The sequence below is a fragment of the Primulina tabacum genome, unplaced genomic scaffold, assembly GCF_025594145.1.
Source record: "Primulina tabacum isolate GXHZ01 unplaced genomic scaffold, ASM2559414v2 Contig776, whole genome shotgun sequence".
Lineage (NCBI taxonomy): Eukaryota > Viridiplantae > Streptophyta > Magnoliopsida > Lamiales > Gesneriaceae > Primulina > Primulina tabacum.
This window is the reverse complement of record NW_027459904.1, coordinates 27,434-48,957: the sequence shown is the minus strand read 5'-3', so window position 1 is coordinate 48,957 and position 21,524 is coordinate 27,434. Positions and strand designations below refer to the sequence as shown.

The 21,524-nt window shown below is 38.2% G+C and overlaps 2 protein-coding genes across 4 annotated transcripts; one reads left to right on the top strand and one right to left on the bottom strand.

The window, feature by feature from the left end:
• Positions 1-2,732, top strand: LOC142534987 (protein RICE SALT SENSITIVE 3-like). Of its 3 annotated transcripts, XM_075641636.1 has the most exons (8): positions 4-282; positions 379-557; positions 643-693; positions 771-899; positions 1,069-1,174; positions 1,606-1,647; positions 1,733-1,789; positions 2,003-2,731. In XM_075641636.1, exons 2-8 carry the CDS (start codon positions 433-435, stop codon positions 2,600-2,602), a joined length of 1,110 nt encoding a protein of 369 aa, XP_075497751.1. In that variant the 5' UTR covers positions 4-282; positions 379-432; the 3' UTR covers positions 2,603-2,731. The 3 variants fall into 3 exon arrangements, with proteins under 3 accessions (XP_075497752.1, XP_075497751.1, XP_075497750.1); XM_075641637.1 differs by having other exon boundaries at positions 1-557; positions 1,609-1,647; positions 2,003-2,732; XM_075641635.1 differs by having other exon boundaries at positions 4-557; positions 2,003-2,730.
• A 3,610-nt stretch (positions 2,733-6,342) lies between these two features.
• On the bottom strand, positions 6,343-20,473 carry LOC142534986 (uncharacterized). Its single transcript, XM_075641632.1, has 10 exons — positions 19,937-20,473; positions 19,176-19,285; positions 18,846-18,977; positions 18,689-18,762; positions 18,481-18,586; positions 17,550-17,618; positions 7,710-7,774; positions 7,525-7,623; positions 7,010-7,109; positions 6,343-6,601 (listed from the first exon to the last, which is right to left on the bottom strand). The coding sequence occupies exons 1-10, from the start codon at positions 20,076-20,078 to the stop codon at positions 6,539-6,541; spliced, it is 960 nt and encodes a 319-aa protein (XP_075497747.1). The 5' UTR covers positions 20,079-20,473; the 3' UTR covers positions 6,343-6,538.
• Positions 20,474-21,524: the final 1,051 nt, after the last annotated feature.

Here is a 21,524-nt window from a genome sequence, read left to right as displayed (position 1 = left end):
AAGAAAGATAAAAGCTGTGTCCCCATCCCTCTGCTCTTTCTCAAGTACTCTCACCCAGTATTTACACGAAATCAAGATCCTGTAGTTTTTTTACATATAAATAATTATGTAAAAAATATATAAAAAAAATATAGAAGACGGCGACACCCTCGCCAGTCGCCACCAATCAATGCCCACAATTACTAAAAGAAACAAAAATCACAGACCCCCACACATTTTCGCTTCCCTCGAGTATTTCTGTATTAATTTTACGGCGCAGAAGAAAATGGTAACTGTACTAAGGTGAAGAAGCAAGCAAGAAAAAAATCCCTCTTAACTCTTTCCTTGTGTTTGTTCGTGAATTCAAAGCAGAGATTAGCGTGTTTGTTTGTTGTCTAGGGAGGTGAGATAAGTCGAAAAGATTGCATAAAAGCGAGAGATTGCGGAAGAAAAATGGCGGGCTCGAGTGACAGAAGCAAAGAAGCGGTTGGAATGTTGGCCCTTCACGAAGCACTTAGAAGAGTCTGCCTCAACTCTGAGTGGACTTACTCTGTTTTCTGGACCATTCGCCCTCGCCCGTAAACACCTCTCCCCGTTTAGTCTAATTTTTTTATCTGTTTTTTAAAAGCTGAAAATTTTCCGGGTTTTCGACATTTCTTGCAGGAGACTCAGAGGAGGGGGTGGCTGCAAAGTTGGCGATGACAATGGAAGCTTGTGGGTATTTAGGAAGATAGATACTCTATGATTGATAAGATTCTGTGAGTAAATTTGTCTGTGTTTGGTTTATGCAGGATGCTGATGTGGGAAGATGGGTTCTGCAGAGACAGAGTTGCAGAGGGTTTGGATGAGGTTGATGGGGAGGATCCTGTCAGGAAAGCATTCAGCAAAATGTCAATTCACTTGTATAATTATGGAGAAGGGTGGGTGCTGGGTAGGTGTTTTTTGTATTCTATAGGAGATGATGGGACACTGTTTCTGTCAAGAAAATAATCCAACATATCTATAAATCTTTTTGTGATATTGTATTTGTGTTTTTGAAGTGTTTGTTGTATGGTTTTTGCATTTAGTTTCTGTCAAAAATGATTGCAGGTTGATGGGGAAAGTTGCTGCAGACAAGTGTCATAAATGGGTCTTCAAAGAATCTGCAGAATGTGAACCCAATGTATCCAACTACTGGCAGAGTTCATTTGATGCTGTATGTGTTCATTTATTATCCTTCTAATTCATTCATTCACTTAAAAAGGTATCACTTCGATGTTCCCCACCCCAAAAAAATTAGATAGTTTGTGTTCGAACTCGACTCGAATATTTGATTATGAACAAGTCATACAAGAAATCGGTATAGTTGTGGTCGTGGGCCATAAATACGATCCATATTATCGAATAACCGTGATATTTTAACATGAATCCTAAGAAACTCTGGATGGATATTTCATTTTTATGATGATTATTTCGCTGTCAAAGTAATAAATGGTTTCTATGCGGAGAGACTAGATTTATTTTTAAGACGGAAGCTGTAATTTGTATTTTGGAAAAATTACATGTAAAATGAGAACAATATTTTCAGCTTACTCCTAGTGTGCGAAGGATTGATGAATTTTTCTCACACTCTTTGATCAACTGCAGCAGCCATCTGAGTGGACTGATCAATTTGAGGCGGGCATTCAGGTCTGAATTCATAGTACAAAACTATATATACACTCACGCTCAGACTCAAAACATATATGCTGAGCTTTTTGTATGGTTTTAGCAGACTATAGCCGTGATTCAAGCTGGGCATGGCCTTCTGCAGCTTGGTTCTTGCAAGATTGTGAGTTTCGTTTTTCCCATTGTATCATGTTTAACTTCAAATGCTTGTTATTCTGGGGAAAATATATTTCGAATGTTTGATTTTGCAAAAAAAAAAAAAAAAATCAAAAAATTTGAAGATTAATCTAGCCACGATATTAAAAGTTTGGCCATACAATAAATCAAATGTGGTAATAAAAAATATGGTGTAATAAAGAGATGTGTGTATGTTCAGATAACAGAAGACCTCCATTTCGTGCTAAGAATGAGGCACACCTTTGAATCCTTAGGCTATCAATCTGGAGTTTACCTATCCCAGCTCTTTTCTTCCACTCGCAATGCCTCGTCTCCGTCCACAGTTCCCTCCACAACGATTAGCTCTCCTTCTACCCTTTTCAATTATGGGCCGAGGCCTGTAGTTTTGCCGGCTTCGGTCCTTGCATCTCCCGAGTTTCAAAACGCAGCTAGATATGGAATCCCACCACCCAGAGACAAATTGTATCTCCCTCAATATTCAACTGAATCCAGGATGGAAGATCTGATTGGAGAGCAGGAAAACGACATCAAATGGCCTAACGGGTTGAGCATCTTCCGCGCGTTAACGGGACAAAGTGATGAATCTGCCAAGCTTTTGCTCAATCCAGAGGGGATCCAGAACGACTTTTTGGCCTCGGATAGCCAATTGAAGATGGATCATAATTTCCACAGGGGCTTCAGTTTGCCTTTAAGAACCACGGCTGCATCATCGTCGACTTCACACGATCATCTCACAAACATTCCCGGGGAGTATAGGAACGAATCAGGAATGTATGATGGTGTTAGGGAGACACTATGATTTGTTTAGGATCAAGCAGTTCAACTTCGTTTGGCTTTATATGTGATGCTTTGTTATTTGTGTGAAAGGTTTATTAGCCAATAAAGAGATAATATCTCAGTTCCTGTTATTTTTAGGAACTAATTATTATTACCTTATATATATGTATATATAAAAAAAGAACGTGCGGTGTATGTTGAAAAATGTTGTTTTGGTAAAAATTAATGATCTAAATGAATTAATGTCTCGTCTATTTTTTATTTATTTTGTTTTGACGTTAATATGCCAAATATATTTGTACATTTGCATTAAAATATTAAATTTTGTTATATCATAGATGTACAAAATGTTTTAAAACGTGTACTTAATTATCTTTTATTTATCCTAATAACTTGAGATTTTTATTTTTGTCTTACTTTTTATCTGTTATTTTCTCATGGTTCGTGTCACGCCCCGGGACGGGGACTAGTTGACACCGGCGTTCCTCTCAAATTTACATTCGAAAACAACAAGCCTCAGAAGTACAAAATTCAGAAACCAGTCTTTTATTCATAATAATCATTGTATCATAATAATCATTGTCTGATACAAATGTCTTACAACGGAAATGTAAAACCGAACATAATACTGTCTTAACAGATGCAGCGGAATCTAATTACAAATCAGAACTAAGAACAACGATCTTCATCACCAGCCCCAAAACTGAAGTTGCTCCCCTTCTTCTAACAACTCTTCCTCCTTCTTATCTGAGATGAGTTTGGTGGGTAAATGATATGATTGTCACTCAGTAAGCGGGGGCGAGAATAACTCCCAGTTTTCGAAATCGTTTTCATACAGAAACAGTAATACGAATATATACAGAAATTCTTATTTTCATAACAGAAATCAGTATTCAGTATTCAGAAATCAGTAATCAGTATTCAGTAATAAAAAATCAGAAGTTTAACAAGTAAGCACTGAGCACGTTCGTGAATTTCATGGCTAAACCGATATCAGTCCCCTATATGTTCTCTCCTTTAAGGGGTGAGGCCAGTAATCAGTAATCAGTAATGTTCAGAATATATATTCCTACCATTAGTTCACTAAGTTTCAGTGCTTCAAAAATCAGATATATGAAATCGAACATACAGAAACTTTGCTTTAAAACATAAATCATCAAACTGGATTCAAGATATTTATACATAAGCCCACTTACTGTAATTTGCTTAAAGAATTTCGGTTGAAGTCTGGAAATCTGCTTGCCTCGCTACTGGATTTTACAGCTTCGAAAAATGCACTCTCTTGGCTTTAATTTCAAATGATAACTCAAGATTTTGGTAACCACAATTTCAGATAGTGAGGGTGCTATTTATAGGCCAAAATCTGACTGTTAGCCTTCCAATGAATGACCATAATCTGCCATTAACAGCCTTTATTCCGTGTTAAATGCTTCAGTTACAAGTCATATGCTGAATTAGTAACTATCTGCTGGAATTCTGTCTGCTGCTGTAATTCTATCTGCTGGAAAAATATCAGCTTCTGAAATATTAGCTGGTGCTGAAATTGTTAGCTTCTGCTGGAATTTTCCTTTGCTACTGAATATTGCTAGCTGCTGAAAAATGCTCGCTGCTAGAAATTCAGGTTCTCACAGTTCGTTTTCTGGGCGCTTGTAATTTTTTTATATAAAAAATTTGTATCTCTTTTTTTTTCAATGATATATCTTTATCATCTTCATAATAAATCTTATTTTGTTGCTCTATTACCATTTTGAGTGTTTGGAACAGAGCTGCTGATTATTCAAACGGTCATAAATGAGCAAGCATTTACTCAATAGATCAAACAGCCAGAAGAATATTTAGTACACTAAATCAGGAAATTATTCTGATTATGATTGAAAAGTCTGTATCACAAGCATTAATTGCGGCACTCTATTTCGGGACATACTAATTATGCATGAAAAAGTGATATGACAATATTTATGGTCCTTGAACGATGGATTTATAGCCGTTCAAATTCTTCCGTTGAAGATCAATTACAAAAGGCCAAAAACATCATTCAGCAAAAACAACAATTACACGATCAATTATTTTACACTCATAAGCATTGCTGGAACAAAAAATCAGAAGTAACACACTCAAATATATATCGGATCTTTTTAAAGAACAAATTGTGTTAGTCAAACACGAAAGGTAATTCATTCATTTCAAATAAGTTTGATTCATCGTATACAAATAGAAGTAGTACTTTTATTCAGACCTCTTTGAGAAAATTCGTATTGTACTAAGAGTTTCAGTAGGAAGTATTAAGTCCTACTGAAGTTGATAGTTAGAAAGCACTATAATACCAAAGTTTTTTAGTGATACATTCTGGAAACAAAAGAATGAGAGACGTAGAAAGATTCAGCCTTCAGATTTTCAGAAATAACCTCTTGGGTCTCATATCCTATACTATTGAATTGTACTACTCACAAAGTCTTGGCAGACATCTTTCGTATTGTATATCAATTTTATACTGAGCTTTGACGGTCAAGAACCAGGCTTCTGTTGCTAACTCCAATAGAAGCTATTTGAAGAAAAGCTAAGAATTAAGAAGGTGTTTATTCACCCCTTCTAAATCACCTCCATTAATCCTATCAAGTGGTATCAGAGCGAGTTTTCTTGACCTTTGAACCAGTACATATCAATGGCATCCTTCAGCAAAATTCACATGTTCTCAAAAAAAGTGTTTTATGATTGGAAAATCAAAATTCAAGCTCATTTGGTAGCTCAACACGAAGATATGTGGTATGTCAATACTGACAGACCAATCAAGATAATACTATAGCTATTGTATCATATAGAGAACCTTAGATGATCAAGAATCATCGATCAAAGTAACCGAAACCATAATTAAATAATCTTTAAATTTTAAAAATCCACAAATATATATACATACAACTTTTCAAAAAAAAAAAAAAATTTATTATATATTTATTTTTATTAAAATATTAAATATTCATTAGTTTTATAGTAAATATTAATTGGTTTTATAGTATTGGTATTCATTAATAAAATTTAAATCAGTTCAATCACTTTAACACCTAAATCATTTTTCTATTCGACTGTTAAAATTTGAAGGAATAATTCAAATCAATTCATACTGTGTTAGTATGATCAAGAACTGAAACTGAATCCATAGTGTATTAAAATTAGAATCGCCAATTTAATCAATAAAAAATTACATACATGTCGTGTAAGGATGTAAATGAACAAACCGTTTGTGAGCTATTCGAAGCTCGATTTGATAAAAGCTTGTTTGAGCTCGTTTAATGAGGCTCGTTAAAATAAACAAACCAAACTCAAGCTTTACAGTATTCGGCTCGTTAGCTCGTGAACATGTTCGTTGGTAAGTTCATGAGTAATCTTTTAGATAAAAAAATAATAATTTTGATATTTGATTTATTGATTTTGCATATTATTTATGAAATAAATAGAAAAATCTATTAAATTTATTTATTATAATAAATTTACAAATTTTAATAAAAATAATATATTTTTCTTTAAATATATAATTTACTTTTTAATAAATTTAATGAAAATTTAAATGTATAATTCATATTTATTAAGATTGTTTAGGCTCGATAAAGGCTTGAATAAGCTCGTGAGCCATGCATATATTCGTTAAATAAAGCTCGAGCTCGGCTCGATTATAAACGAATTAAGCTCAAACATTCAAGAGTTCGGCTCGGCTCGACTCGATTACATCCCTAATGTCGTGTATCGACTCGTGTAAACACTAAAAAATAAAAAATGCTAATTCTCTCTTCTTATAAATCTGAGTTTCAAAAGTATTACAAGGCAAACGTAAAGACAAGCAAGAAAATGGAATTTTCTGTTTCTTCTGAGTTCTAACGTACAGTTACACAATAAAATAATAAGATCTCTTGTAATCAATGGATTAGCTTCTAACAAGGCCTTCGCAAGTTGCCAATTTCAAGCGTCACAAATACCGAAAGAGCTCGACTGCAAACTTCCCCTTTCTTGTTGAGTTTATTTCTCCAATCTGAAGCACGAAGGACAGGTTTAACAAGGGTAGACACAGGCACCACAGATACATACACCTCCATTTGAGTATGACACTAGCAATTATGCACCATAAAAATTTCAAACTATATATTTCAAGTTTTCATGTTTCTGTCACTGACACATTGATCGACCAATCATCTTCCCAACTTTTGTTCATGCCCATGATCTTGACTCCAATACTTATGAATGATCTCTATCCTTCCACTCAAAAATTATATTATGCTTTAAAAGCATTGAGATACACTGTAAATGTTTATTATAACTGTTAACATGGCCGCAAATGCTCAATCCTGGTATCATTCTATTGTTTAACATAAAGTCTGAGATGAACGTAAGATATTTGATCAAAAGTTGAAACATTCTGAAAACCTGATTGATGGCTCACCTTTAGCCTTCCTTTACCACTGACCGAAATGACGTCTCCGCTCTTAATGGTTGTATTGTTTTTAGTTATGGTGATCCAATTGACTCGCACATCTCCATCACTAAATGGAAAAATAGCATCACCAATCAGTTTGTCTCATGTCATGAATGATACTACAAAACTGTGCGTGATGGGCTCCAACAGCAATTATTTAGCATTCACCTCCATGTGAAAATGGTTAATCCAAGCTACTAAAAAGTTCGATATACACCCTTCCTTATAAACAAACTTGCATCACCCACATTTTGAGGTGGGATAGTGTACTAAAATTCAAGCTAAAATCAATAAACTGAAATATGCAACTTTAATTTTTTTGTCAAAACTTTTCCTCCACCAATAAAAAGTTGGTGAAAACCCATGTATTAGTTTCCCCTTTACCTTCGTATCACAAGCCTTATTCTTGAAGGCCTTTAACCCACACAGCTTTGCATAGCTCCATTTTAAAAATCGAAAGACAAGAAATTAATGGTGCATACCTGACCAAACTAGCCATTTTTGATCGAGAAATTTTGAAGCCAGCACTAGCAACAGCGTCAAGTCTCAGTGATGCTTCCACAGTTTTAAGAGACCTAGTCCTGTGAGGGTCAGTGCGCATGGGATCATTGCTGGTGATGCTAGAAGACAAATTTTTGTAAACCTTAAAGAAAATCACAGCCAGAACCTTGGTGGTTCGTACTCAAGAGCAAGCAATGGCATCTTTACACAGGTGACTGAAACATTTCTAACCTGCAAACATGACAGATAAACAGCAAATGATTTATTCACCCTAAATGTTGCACAAAGGTGCATCGCTGGCTCGTAAAAAATTCATTTTTCATTATACTTTTTAACCAAACCGTTTCAGACTCGAGATTTCTTATCAAGGAAGCTGAATAAACTTAGCAGGTAATAACATGGAAACCTAACAAAGAAAGTTAAGGATCCAACATCAAGCCCAAAATCAAAGCATGATAATATAATCTCAAGCCCAAGTCTACTCCAGTTCACAAAGTCTCAACCCATACAATTTTCAGGTGCTTAGCCTAGCAAGATTTAATGGATAGATTTTGAGTGCTCAGAAAGGAATATTTGTTTGTTAATTTTTTATAATCACTCAACAGATTCTTAAACACTTGTCGATGGTTCATTATTTTAGAATCTATAAATATGGTTGATTGTAATTATTTTATTCTAAGAGACAAAATGAAATCTTTCATTATCTTCCCATATATATCATCTTCTTTAGTTTTCTAAGTTGACATCAGAGACCATGGCGGCAACCACATCTCCGAATGGTTCCGCCACCCAGTCTAACTCCCTCAGCACTTACAACATTTCAATAATCAACCCAGCAAACCAAATAAATTTTGTGAAATTGAGTGATGATAATTTTCTTCTTTGGATCTCCAGATTCTCGCAGGTATTTGTGGATTAGGACTAGATATCTTCATTCTTAATGATCCTCCTGTTCCTCAAAATGTTGTAATAATTGAACATGGCACCGAGATGGTCAATCTAGCTTCTATTTCTTGGTGTCAATGAGATCGGTTGCTCTCGTTTCTCCTTGCTTCCATGACGGAAAGTGTCCAAAACCAAATGATTGGTTGTTTATCCTCTGTGCAGTTGTGGACTAGTGTGTCCTATTTATTTGCCACAAGATCGAGGGCCAAAGTAATGCAATATAAACTTCAGTCAAACTCTGAAAAAGAGGAATCTCAGCATGAAAGATTATTTGGGGATGACGAAAAACTTCATGGATATCTTGGCAGCTTGTGGACATCCCATTTCCGAGGAGGATCAAGTTCTCTATGTTTTGGGTGGCGTCGGACTTGGATATGACTTGGTCGTAGTCCATTTTACGTCTCGAGTTGAATCTCTCACAGTTTTTGACATTCTAACTTTTTATCCTCTTCATCACAATCCTTTCTATTAAAAAATTTGTCACGAGTCCCACACATTACCAAGAATCTCTCAAGTGTCAGCAAATTTGCACGAGATAATAGTCTTTTTTGAGTTTCAACCTAATTTTTGTTCTGTGAAGGATCTAGAAACCAATGCAGTTCTTCTCAAAGGGATTTTGCATGAAGGATTATACAAATTCAGATTAGGAAAGACTATATCCATCTCTGGTTCTTCAGCAACTTGTCTTCATCTCAGCTCCTTCCAATAAATTCTTCAAGAGCTTCGGGTAGTACCAGTCAGCCCTCAATTCACACCAAAGGGTTCTCTCATCTTCTAAATGGCTGGCACCTTAGACTAGGACATCCTAGTATGTCAGTTGTAGGTCTTAATGCATTGTAATGTTTCTATTCCTAAAAATGAAACGATCAGTTTCTGTTCAGCTTGTCCAATGGGAAAAAGTCATCAAATTCCATTCTCTTCAAAAACAACATTTTCTTAACCACTTGAATTAATTTATTCAGATATATTTGGACCATCTCACGAAATCTCTCGTAATGGTTTTTGATATGATGTTAGTTTCGTTGATGCATACAGTAGGTACACCTGGATTTATTTCCTTAAACTCAAATCGGAAGTAAGCCGAGTTTTTCCCTTGTTTAAATCTCAAGTTGAAACTCTGTTTAAAAAGAAAATTAGAACTTTACAAACAAATTCTGGGGGTGAATTTAAAGCCCTGTCGTCCTTTCTTCAAAATCATGGGATAAATCATCGTCTTTCATGTCCTTACACATCCAAATAGAATGGTGTTGCCAAACGCAAACATCAACATATCGTGGAAATGGGGCTTACGCTTTTATCTCATGCATCTATGCTCTTGGACTTTTGGGCGCATGCTTTCCCAACGCCGTTCATCTTATCAATATACTACCTACAACTTCACTTTCTGGGGATATCCCTCTTTCTCGACTATATAACAAAGTCCCAGATTATTCTTCTCTAAATTTTTTTGGATGCTTGTATTTCCTTCGTTTACGTCCTTATAATCGTCACAAACTTGAGTTTAGGTCTATTCCTTACAATTTCATAGGTTATTGCACTCAGCACAAAAGGGCATAAATGCATTAGTTCCAATGGTCGGATATATGTTTCACGACATGTTTCGATGTGTAACGCCCTAGATTTGACGACTGTCCTCACTGTACCAAGAAGAGTCTTTCCAGGGAGGTCACCCATCCCAAAATTGCCCCAAGTCAAGCACGCTTAACTTTGGAGTTTTTATGTGATGAGCTACCGAAAAGAAGATGCACCTTCGTGATATGAGTAGTACAAATCAAATCTTTTAAGCCCTCTTCAACTGTACAGTCCATTACATTGAACAGTCTCGGAATCCCTCTCATTTCCGTGTGGGTCGGTTCATTCATGTTCCCTCCACCTAGAAGCCTGCCAGGAGCCGCTCATTGTCCGTGCAACTGATGGCACCGGCGATCACCCCCCGCCCTCTTCGGCCCCGGGCCTCACATGCCCACCAGCTTCCACTTGGTTCGTCCCCGAACCACACCGTACTAAGAGAGGTCGGCTCTGATACCAACTGTAACGGTTCATAGCTCAACACGTGCGAAGGATTAGCTAGGTACTTCCTCAGCATCGAGACATGGAACACATTGTGTACCCCGGCCAGACTCGGCGGAAGGGCAACACGATAAGCTAGTGTCCCAACTCTGTCAAGGATCTCGAACGGCCCAATAAACCTTGGACTAAGCTTGCCTCTTTTCCCAAATCTCATAACACCCTTCATGGGCGCTATCTTTACAAAGACATGATCACCCACGGCAAACTCTAGATCTCTTCTTCTCTTATCAGCATAACTTTTCTGACGACTCTGGGCAGTCTTCATCCTGTCTCGGATCTTGATCACCACATCTGCAGTCTGCTGAACTATCTCCGGACCAAGTTCTGCTCTTTCACCAACCTCATCCCAATAAACTGGTGATCTGCACTTCCTTCCATACAACGCCTCGTAGGGAGCCATGCCTATAGATGATTGGAAACTGTTGTTGTATGTAAACTCCACTAGAGGTAGCTTCGATTCCCAAGTCCCCTGGAAATCGATCGTACACGCTCGCAGTAGATCCTCCAAAATCTGAATCACTCGCTCAGACTGGCCATCTGTCTGCGGGTGAAAGGCGGTACTGAAAAGCAGCTTCGTCCCCATGGCTGCATGTAAGCTCTTCCAAAAGGACGATGTAAACCTCGGGTCCCTGTCGGATACAATAGAAATTGGGATCCCATGCAATCGAACTATCTCCTTGATATAAAGCTCCGCGTACTGCGTCATGGAGAAAGTCGTCTTCAATGGCAAGAAGTGCGCTGACTTAGTGAGTCGATCCACCATAACCCAAATGGAATTCGATCCCCTGACTGACTTCGGCAAACCAACCACAAAATCCATTGTAACATTCTCCCATTTCCACTCTGGGATGGGGAGTGGCTTAACCAATCCTGCTGGCCTCTGATGCTCTGCCTTCACCTGCTGACAAGTGAGGCATTCAGACACAAATCTTCAGATGTCTCTCTTCATCCCTGGCCACCAATACAGGATCTGTAGGTCCTTGTACATCTTGGTACCTCCTGAGTGAATAGAATACGGAGATGCGTGTGCCTCTGCTAGAATATCCTCTCTGATCGAATCAATACTGGGCACCCACATTCTACCCCTGTATCTCACAATACCATCTGACACTGTGTAGAGAACACTGCCCTTGGCTTTATCCTTCAGTTTCCATTTCTGTAACTGCTCATCTGAAGGCTGGCCCGCACGAATACGGTCTAGCAATGAAGATTGGACTGTCAGACTAGACAGCCTTGGAGCTCTGCCCTTGCGGTAAACTTCTAAATCAAACTTCTGAATCTCAGACTGAGGAGGTTTCTGTACTGACAACTGTGCTACAACTGCCACTTTCCTGCTCAAGGCGTCTGCGACAACATTAGCTTTCCCTGGCTGGTAGCTAATCTCGCAGTCGTAGTCTTTTACCAATTCTAACCACCGTCTCTGTCTCATGTTCAGTTTCTTCTGCGTGAAGAAATACTTGAGACTCTTGTGATCAGTAAATATCTGACATCTCTCGCCGTACAAGTAGTGTCTCCAAATCTTCAACGCAAAGACAACAGCTGCTAATTCTAAGTCATGCGTCGGGTAATTCTTCTCATGCACCTTCAACTGCCTCGAAGCATAAGCTATGACCCGACCCTGCTGCATCAATACTGCGCCTAACCCGAGCTTAGATGCATCGGTGTATAACACAAAATCTCTTTGCCCTGTTGGCATGGCTAACACTGGCGCTGAAATAAGAGCTTGCTTCAATGTATCAAAGCTCTTCTGACATTCATCACTCCACACAAACTTAGCATTCTTTTTGATCAGTGAAGTGAGTGGCACTGCTATCGACGAAAATCCCTGGATGAACTTACGGTAGTAACCGGCTAAACCCAGAAAACTGCGGATCTCAGAAGCATTCTTCGGTTCAACCCATTCCTTAACGGCTGCTACCTTTGCTGGATCCACCTCAATCCCACTGCTAGACACTGTGTGACCCAAAAACGCTATCTTTTCCAACCAGAATTCACACTTACTAAACTTCACAAATAACTTGCGACTCTGCAAGGTCTGCAAAACTGTCTTTAGATGCTGGCTATGCTCCTCATGGCTCTTCGAGTAGATAAGAATGTCGTCAATGAACACTATGACGAATTGGTCTAAGTAGGGCTGAAATACTCGGTTCATCAAGTCCATGAAAATTGCTGGAGCATTCGTCAGTCCGAACGGCATTACTAGGAACTCGTAATGCCCATACCTGGTCCTGAAGGCTGTTTTGTGAACATCTGTATCTTTCACCTTCAGCTGGTGATACCCTGATCGAAGATCTATCTTAGAGAACACTGTAGCTCCCTGCAACTGGTCGAACAAATCTTCGATTCTAGGAAGTGGGTATTTGTTCTTGATTGTTACATTGTTCAATTCTCGGTAATCGATGCACAGCCTCATACTCTCATCCTTCTTCTTCACAAAGAGCACTGGCGCGCCCCACGGCGAGAAACTAGGGCGGATAAATTCCTTGTCGAGAAGCTCCTGAATCTGCTGCTTGAGTTCTAACATTTCAGCTGGAGCTAATCAATACGGTGCCTTAGAGATTGGCACAGTGCCTGGCATAAGATCGATTGCAAACTCCACCTCTCTCTCTGGTGGAAGTCCTGTGACGTCATGAGAAAAGACGTCTGGGAAGTCTCTGACTACTGGCATCTCTGATAAAGACGGAGTGGGTATGTCAGGTGCAGAAATAATGCTGGCCAAGAAGGCCTGACACCCCTTAGAAATAAGTCTCCTAACCTGCATGCAAGAGATCATGCGAGGGAAACTTCTCTATCTGGCTGGTTCAAAAAGAAACTGTTCCATGCCCGGCGGTCTAACCAATACTGACCTCTTCTGAAAATCAATCAGAACTCTGTTCCTCGTCAGCCAGTCCATGCCCAAAATAATATCGAACTCCGGCATTGGTAAGACGATCAAGTCGGCATACACTAGGTGGCCGTGTAATTCTAGATCAATGTCTCTGACCACACTAGTAGCTGACAGCTCTTCCCCTGATGGGACGGTTACTGAATAATTCACATCGAGTCCAATGGTCTTGATATCCAAGGGACTAGCAAATGTTTCCGAAATAAAAGAATGGGTGGCTCCTGAATCTATCAAGGCCTGAGTAGCTAATCTCTTAATGAAAATATTTCCTGAGAGACGTTAGCACAACACAAACTTATATCCCAAAATTCTAACATTTAATCCTAAGCATAGTAGAAAATTAATATCCCAATTCACTCAAAAATATCACTCTCACACTAATAATCCCAAGTAAAATTCCACATGCAAGGCAAAATAATACTGAGCTTAGGTAGAAAAGTTTACCTGTCAGTAAAGTCGTGTCTGGGTTCGCCTCCTATGCATGCATGGCGAACACCCTGCCCTGAGTTGGCTGCTTCCACTGTGGGCACTCTTTCAACATGTGGTCAGTTGCTCCACATTTAAAACATTTCCCGGATCCCCATAAGCATTGTCCGGGATGCTGGCGATTGCATTTTTGACACACTGGAAAGTTCCCTGGCTTCTGAAGCGCCCCCTGCAGCTGGATTGGACCCTTGCCCTTTGGCAGTCCTTGATATGGCTTCTTCCCTGGCGGCCCCTGATACGGTTTCTTAAACTGGGGCCTCTGATGCTGCTGCTGCTGGTGTTGCTGTGGTGCCTGATAGGGCCCTCTTGCCCTGCATGTCCAACTCAATATCCCTCTGATCCTGCTCTGCCGCCAGTGCTCTAGATACGGCGACTGCATAAGTAGTAGGACCAGCAACTCGGACATCACGGCGCAAGATCGGCCGCAATCCATCCATGAAATGCCTCAGCTTCTCTGGGCATCGTTAGCCATCAGGGGTACGAAATGACACCCCCTCTCAAACTTCCTCACAAAGTCTGCCACGCTGCTGTCTCCCTGTCGTAGCGTCATAAACTCCCTCGTCAATCTGGACCGTACTTCCTCAGTGAAGTACTTTGAGTAGAAAACCTCTTTGAATCCATTCCAAGGCAATACTTGTAAATTGACTGCCACTGACGCACTCTCCCACCATAATCTGGCGTCCCCTGTCAGAAGGAACGTGGCACACCTGACCCTATCCGCATCGGTCAGTTCCATAAAATCAAAGATTATCTCGATGGACTTAATCCATCCCTCAGCTACCATCGGGTCAGTGGTACCCGAAAACTCCTTAGGATTCATCCTCTTAAACCTCTTATACACTGCTTCCGGTCTGGGCCTCTCCCCCGCATCTACTGCAATCTGGTTCCTCGCAAACTGTGCGAAGAACTGAGTCATTCCTGCCAGCATTTGTGCTTGCATATCAGAGCGGTGTTCTTGTAAAGGGTTATGCCTACTGCCAGTCGCAAGAAGCTCACGAAGTCACACCCCAAGTCTGTAAGTTTTAAAGTTTTGAATTATGTTATGTAGTAAGCGCATTGTCATGATTTCAGCATGTTTACATTTTTGAGTTCAGAGTACGTGCATCTATGTTATTGTTATTATATATTCATGCATAGTGGGTTTACGTGTTGGGTGAATTATTGGAACAGTATGCCTCCTAGACGTGTGATCGACCGTGAAGCAAGGGGTGAGGACAGAGAGCCTCGAGAGGAAAGAAGGGACGCTCCTCCACAGCCAACTATAACGTACCCCACTTTTACTACTAAAAATTTGCGGAAAAAAATTTAAAATTTTCTTAAACATAAAATACCCTTTCAAATTGATCAGGTACACGATGAGTCCTCATTTCCTTTTGCTTCTTCCCTCCAAATTCATTCAAACTTCGAAGTCCTTTGTTGATAAGGGTCCATCTCCATCTCTTTTACTTCTGCCCCATGTTTCTTCCTCGCATTCCTCTAGTCCCATTTTTTGCCCATTTATTCCTACCTCTACGTCTAGTCCATTATCGACCTCTTTTGGTACTATTTCTAGCTCGAATCAATTTTCTACTGTTGCTCCTTCACATTCTTCTGTTCATATTGAAGAGAACATGCCTCTCTCTTCTCCTATGAATGCACATCATATGGTTACCAGGTCTAAGTCAGGTGTTTTTAAGCCAAAGGTATCTGGTGCTTTTTTATCTTCTTCCTAAGAACCTCATAATGTAAGAGAAGCCCAACAACATCCATAATGGATCAAGGCTACGAGTTCCGAGTACGATGCTCTCATTCAAAACAAAACTTGGTCCTCGGTTGCAGCCCCAACCAACACTCCAATCATTGGAAGTAAATGGGTGTTCAAACTCAAGACGGATCCTGATGAGTCTATTGCTCGGCACAAAGCCAGACTTGTAGCGAAGGGTTACTCACAAACATCAGGCTTAACCAATAACTATCCGCATTGTCTTAACTTTTTAAATGGTTCTCTTTCTGAGGTTATGTTCATGCAGCAGCCACCTGGATTCGAAGTTCAAAATGGTGGTACTCCTCTTGTGTGGAGGTTACACAAGGCTCTTTATGGGCTCAAACAAGCTCCCCGAGCCTGGTTCGCTAAATTACGGACTCCTCTTCGCGTTATGGGGTTTACCACATCGCACGATGATTTTTTTTTGTTCATTAAAATTGCTTCTACATCTGTTATTTATATTCTTGTCTATGACATTGTCATAACAGGAAGTGATCGAGTTCAAATACAGCAGATTATTCTTGATTTGGACACTCAATTCTCTCTCAAAAGATCTTGGTGATTTGTCATACTTTCTGGGCATCGAAGTACAAAGGTGTTCTGATTGTTCGTTGTTTCTTTCTCGATCTAAATATGCACAGGATCTACTCTTGAAAACTAAGATGCATCAAGCAAATCCTTTGCCAACTCCTATGTCCCCGGGTGTTAACTTTCTATAAGCGATGGGGATTCTTTTGAAGAAGCGACTCTGTACCGAAGTACTGTAGAAGCATGAAATATTTAACCATTACACGACCATAAATTGCTTATTGCGTAGATAGAGTTTGCCAGTTTATGCACACTACTCACTGGTTGGAAGGTTGTGAAACAAATTCTTCGATATATCAAAGGCACATTGGATTATGGTGTTCACCTACGTGCTTCCTCTTCTCTTTCGCTCTCACGATATTGTGATGCGGACTGGGGGAATGACCCCGATGATCGATGATCGACGTTCAAGTCGGGTTTCTGTTGGTTTCTAGGTAATTTGCCAATAGCTTTGAGCTCGAAGAAACATGTTTTTTCTGGATTCAATACCGAAGCCGAATATCGAAGTTTGGCTAATGCAGCCTCTGAATTACTTTGGATTCAATCATTGTTAAAAGAACTTCATATGCAAAAACTAGAGTTCCTGTTTTGTGGTGCGATAACGTGAGCACTATTGCTTTTAGTGCAAATCCAGTTCTTCATTCTAGAACTAAACATCTTGAGTTGGATCTTCATTTTTTTCGAGAGAAAGTGTTGTCGAAGCAACTTAGTGTTCAATATGTTCCTTCGTTTGATCAAGTCGCAGATGCTCTTACAAAACCATTATCTGATTATGTGTTTACTCGATTCCGTGACAAGCTCAGTGTTGTTCTTCAACCCCCAGTCAGCTTGAGGGGGCAAGTAAAGGATCCAATTTCAAGCCCAACATCAAAGCATGATAATATAATCTCAAGCCAAAGTTTACTCCAGTCCCCAAAGTCTCAACCAATACAACTTTCGGGTGCTTAGCCTAGCAAGATTTAGTGGATAGATTTTCAGTGCTCAGAAAGGAATATTTGTTTGTTAATTTGTTATAAACCCTTAACAGATTCTTAACCACTCGTCGATGATTCATTAGTTGTAGGAATCTATAAACATGGTTGATTTTAATTATTTTCTCTTAGAGATGATAAGTAACATTCAAGTGATGAAAAATAAAAAATAAAACTCTTCAATCACCATCAGCAGGAAAAGTGGTTCAACACTATAAAGCATTAAGCAACTACTACAAAACAAATAAAGCTCCTCAATTACCACTCAGCAGGAAAAATGGTTCAACACCGCAAAGCATTACTAGAAAAACCATCTACCTTGTTCAATGAAGATGCAAGGAAGTCAACAAGTTCCGGAACAACGAGAACATGAGCCCCCATTTCTCCCTAAATGACCAAAAACAGAAGTCCAAATATTAAAAAGATTAAATTCCACCCAAATTGAAAAACAGAAGCTCATATATTTCATTCCCAATTGTATGCACAGTGACAATTGTATGAATTCTTCAAATGAAGAATGTCTGAATCTTTTCAAAAGCTAACTGTTATAATTTGATGATCCAATGGACCTTAAAACATTTCCCAACTTGTTAACTACCTCAGAAAAAACAGCCAACAGTATTTATTTGTTATCTAGTAGTTGATCAATGTTGTCACGTTGACATTTCCTTTTATTATTAAAAGGGAATTTTCCGGTCAGAACAATCTTCTATCAATGTATTTGTCGATAAAATAGGCATGATTTGATTAGATTAAATATGGCATGATTTTATTCTATTGAAGTAATTTTAGGATTAGAATTATTTCCTTATTTACGAGATTTGGTATTGTACGTTTCTTCTATTTAACACTAGTAAGATCTGAATCATATATGAAATAAAAAAAGCAATGCAGTCTTCCCCTTCATTTTCTTTCTGTGCATTATTCACAGTATTGACTGTAGTAACAAGCTTCACGACAGCAGATGGAAAATGCACATGGCTGCCAGCACAATAAGAAATGAAGTTAATACTTTTAACACGTGGGCATTTTCCATCAAGAAAATTTTTAAGGTGACTTCAGTTAAGTTAACAAAAAATAAATTAACATTTATTAGTCTATAAAATATCATCCTTAGTTTATATGTTGGGTAAGAAATTTTAAATAAGGACATCTGAGTCTTCTCACAATTATGAAAAAAGCTTTTTGTACAATATAGACTTACTGAAATAGGAGTATCAACTTACAACAGGATATACCAAAATGATACCTGCAATATTATGTCTCCCACCTTATCCCGCACAATTCCAGTACCAAGAATTGACCCAAGGAAGTCACCATGGGAACAGGATCCAAATCCAAAGTTTCCTGAGACACTGGAAAGTGAGGTCATTTTACAGTTAACAAGCGATATGTCAGTACTATGCAAAATTGCACATTCGCTCACAAAAATATTATTGAGGTGTAAAGCAACTGACTTGAGTGCTGCAACAATGTCAGGATCAGATGGCAAAATATCTGGATGTCCTATTGAGAGACGGCATCGCTCAGCCTTGAGGATTCAAATGTCAGCGGAAATTTTTAGACAATTAACCATTGAATGATTGAATAGAAAAGAAATTAAGTATTCCTAACCTCTGGGTATCCTCCCTGGGCTACCATTTTGATGTCCATAAACTTATCCAAAACCGTCATTGATTCCTTTAGTACAATTGGTGTAAGGAAATCAGTATGGCAAACTTCTTGCCTTGACAATGCTCGATTTGCCTGAGAAACGAGAAACAAAAAATTAATATGCAACTATGTTTCTATTAAAAAAATAAAATACACAACTATGTACACCACAATAACATCAGAGTTCTGCGAATGCAATCCTAAAGTTGACGCAACCATGAACCTAAACAATCATTATCTGCTTAAGGGTAGAGGAGAGAGTCGAAATCTGAATAATCAAAAAGACAATACCATTTCAACAATTCGCTTGACATCTTCGATTGTGTCTTTGTCTGCCACTCCTCCGAGAAATATATCAGTATTACCCTTCACAGCCTGTGCACTGTGGCATACACGAATCGCTGTGTCGCAAAAACATCAACAACAGTGCAAGTCATCAAACCGCACTTGTAATAAATAGAGCACCAAGTTAGTTCATTAAACTTTACCGACACTACAAATGAATTCATGCATTGATTGAATATTGATAGTTTTCACTCTGGATAGCAGCACCATTAGAAGAATGATAGGCAACCTTCTACCAAGCAAGCTAAACAGTAGTGCACAGATATGGTCATATTTTATCCCCAATCCATAAGTTATTGTATCTACTATCTATCTATAAAAATTTCCTAACTTATTAATCACTGCCTTTTCCATAACACAAACAAAAAAATACCATTTACAACTGAAATCTATACCGCCAATAGCATCAGTTTACGGAATACATCTAGAGTTTCATAACTAAAATAAAAAAGAACACATAATGCTCAACAAAGCAAAAAGGATACGCAAGACTCTCTTTTCAAAAAAATAAAAAACATTGAAACCGAAAAATGTATCACTTCGTCCATCAAATTATACAGGTTAACGAAGATTAGCTTATCTGTGTTGCACAAAACTCAAAATGCATCTTAACCCGCATTGTTTCCAACTGTTCTGACAAAGGGGAACTTCAAAAAGATTGTGTAAATCCAAACCAAAGACACACACAGAGAATATATGGAAATGACCTGTGGAAATGAAAGGAGCAGAAAGCGGGATGGTTGGGAGACAACTGACTTTGCTATTGATATTGATGGAATGAAGGAATCCAAAGGGCAGAACAGCCCTCGAACTGTTTGTAGCCATGGCAGATATTCGAAGTGCGAACATCCCTTCCTGGGTTTTTATAATGCCGTTTGTCCACCGAATGCAAAGCCGGATACCCTTTTTGTCACTCCCCTACTCTACTGCGCAGCGTGAAGCACAACTTCGTGAAGAAATTCGAGTCCTATGAATCAAAAACTACCGTTGCCCCTCATTTTGCCTCTAATTTTATTTTTCTTGGTTTTTCCTTTTTCCAAAAAACACGCTGCTCGATTGGTGATCTGGACAGGAGCAAATCTGAGGAAGGAATTAGACTATTCCGGCCGCCCCAAAACGAATCAAAAGTGTCTTCTAGTCGAACCCATTAATAAAACTGCATCCTTTTGCCTCTCCTGGTGTGAGGCTGTGAGCTTCTAGTATTCTATGAGAGGGCCAACTCATTGTGATCCAAGATTTCAAGAATTTTATTTTAATTAATGTGTAGTGTAGAAAAGTCATTTTACGGTCCATCTCTATTTTTTTTTGTTACGAGATTTTGTATCGAGAAAAGATGTTATCATTTGGTAAAAAAAACATAATGTCAAGTTTTAATATTGTAACGTCTAAAAGTCAATATACGTAAATATATATATACAAATGAATTAAATTATATAATTGTTTTATTTAATTTATTTTAAATGCTTGCATGATGCATATATCATGATTAAAGGACTAATTGCATGATTTATGAAAAGTATATATTTTATCTGAATATTCGATAATAGGCTGGAGAAAGGAGATCGGGGACGACCAAGATAAAATAAATATTTTTCAATAAATTTTTTTAAGGCTTAATAATATAATTAAAATTTTTTAAAAATGGTAGAGTTCAAATTATTTTACGAGATGAGCTCGATTTTATCCGGGAAGCCGATTTTGGGCAAATGAAAGACTTTTAAAAGATCAAAAGTATTATTTTTTAAAACTAAGTTTTATAAAATTATATTTTTCAATTAAATAGATGTTATTAGGTCTAATTTACCTAGGATCAGTAGGTCAATTGCTTCTAAACTCAAAGGTCCAAAACATAAGCTCATTAACATGCAAATTAAAATCTATAAAAAGGAATTCCTAGGTCTTTTGTACCTCCCATCAGCTGAAACCCCACACACACAACACACACCAAATTTCGAAAATATCAAGGGAGAAAACAAGGAGTCTTCGTCGTCCGTTCGTTCTTTTTCGCGCCCCACGCCAATGATCGTATATTAGAGCGTTCTAAAGCGCAAAGACAAGTTTCTAAACTTTTTTGATGCAACATTCAAATCATATTGTGCATGTTTTATGTATTTTTGGCTGAAAAATATTGGAGTTCAAATTTCTTATCGTTTTTGAAACGACCTCGATTTTTTTTTAAACCATAAATTCTAAATTACTAAATAAAATAATTTAACAATTTAAATCTCAAGTGTATAAAACAAAATCCTAAATCATCACCTAACCAAAACTTTCTAAATTGATCTTTAAAAAGAT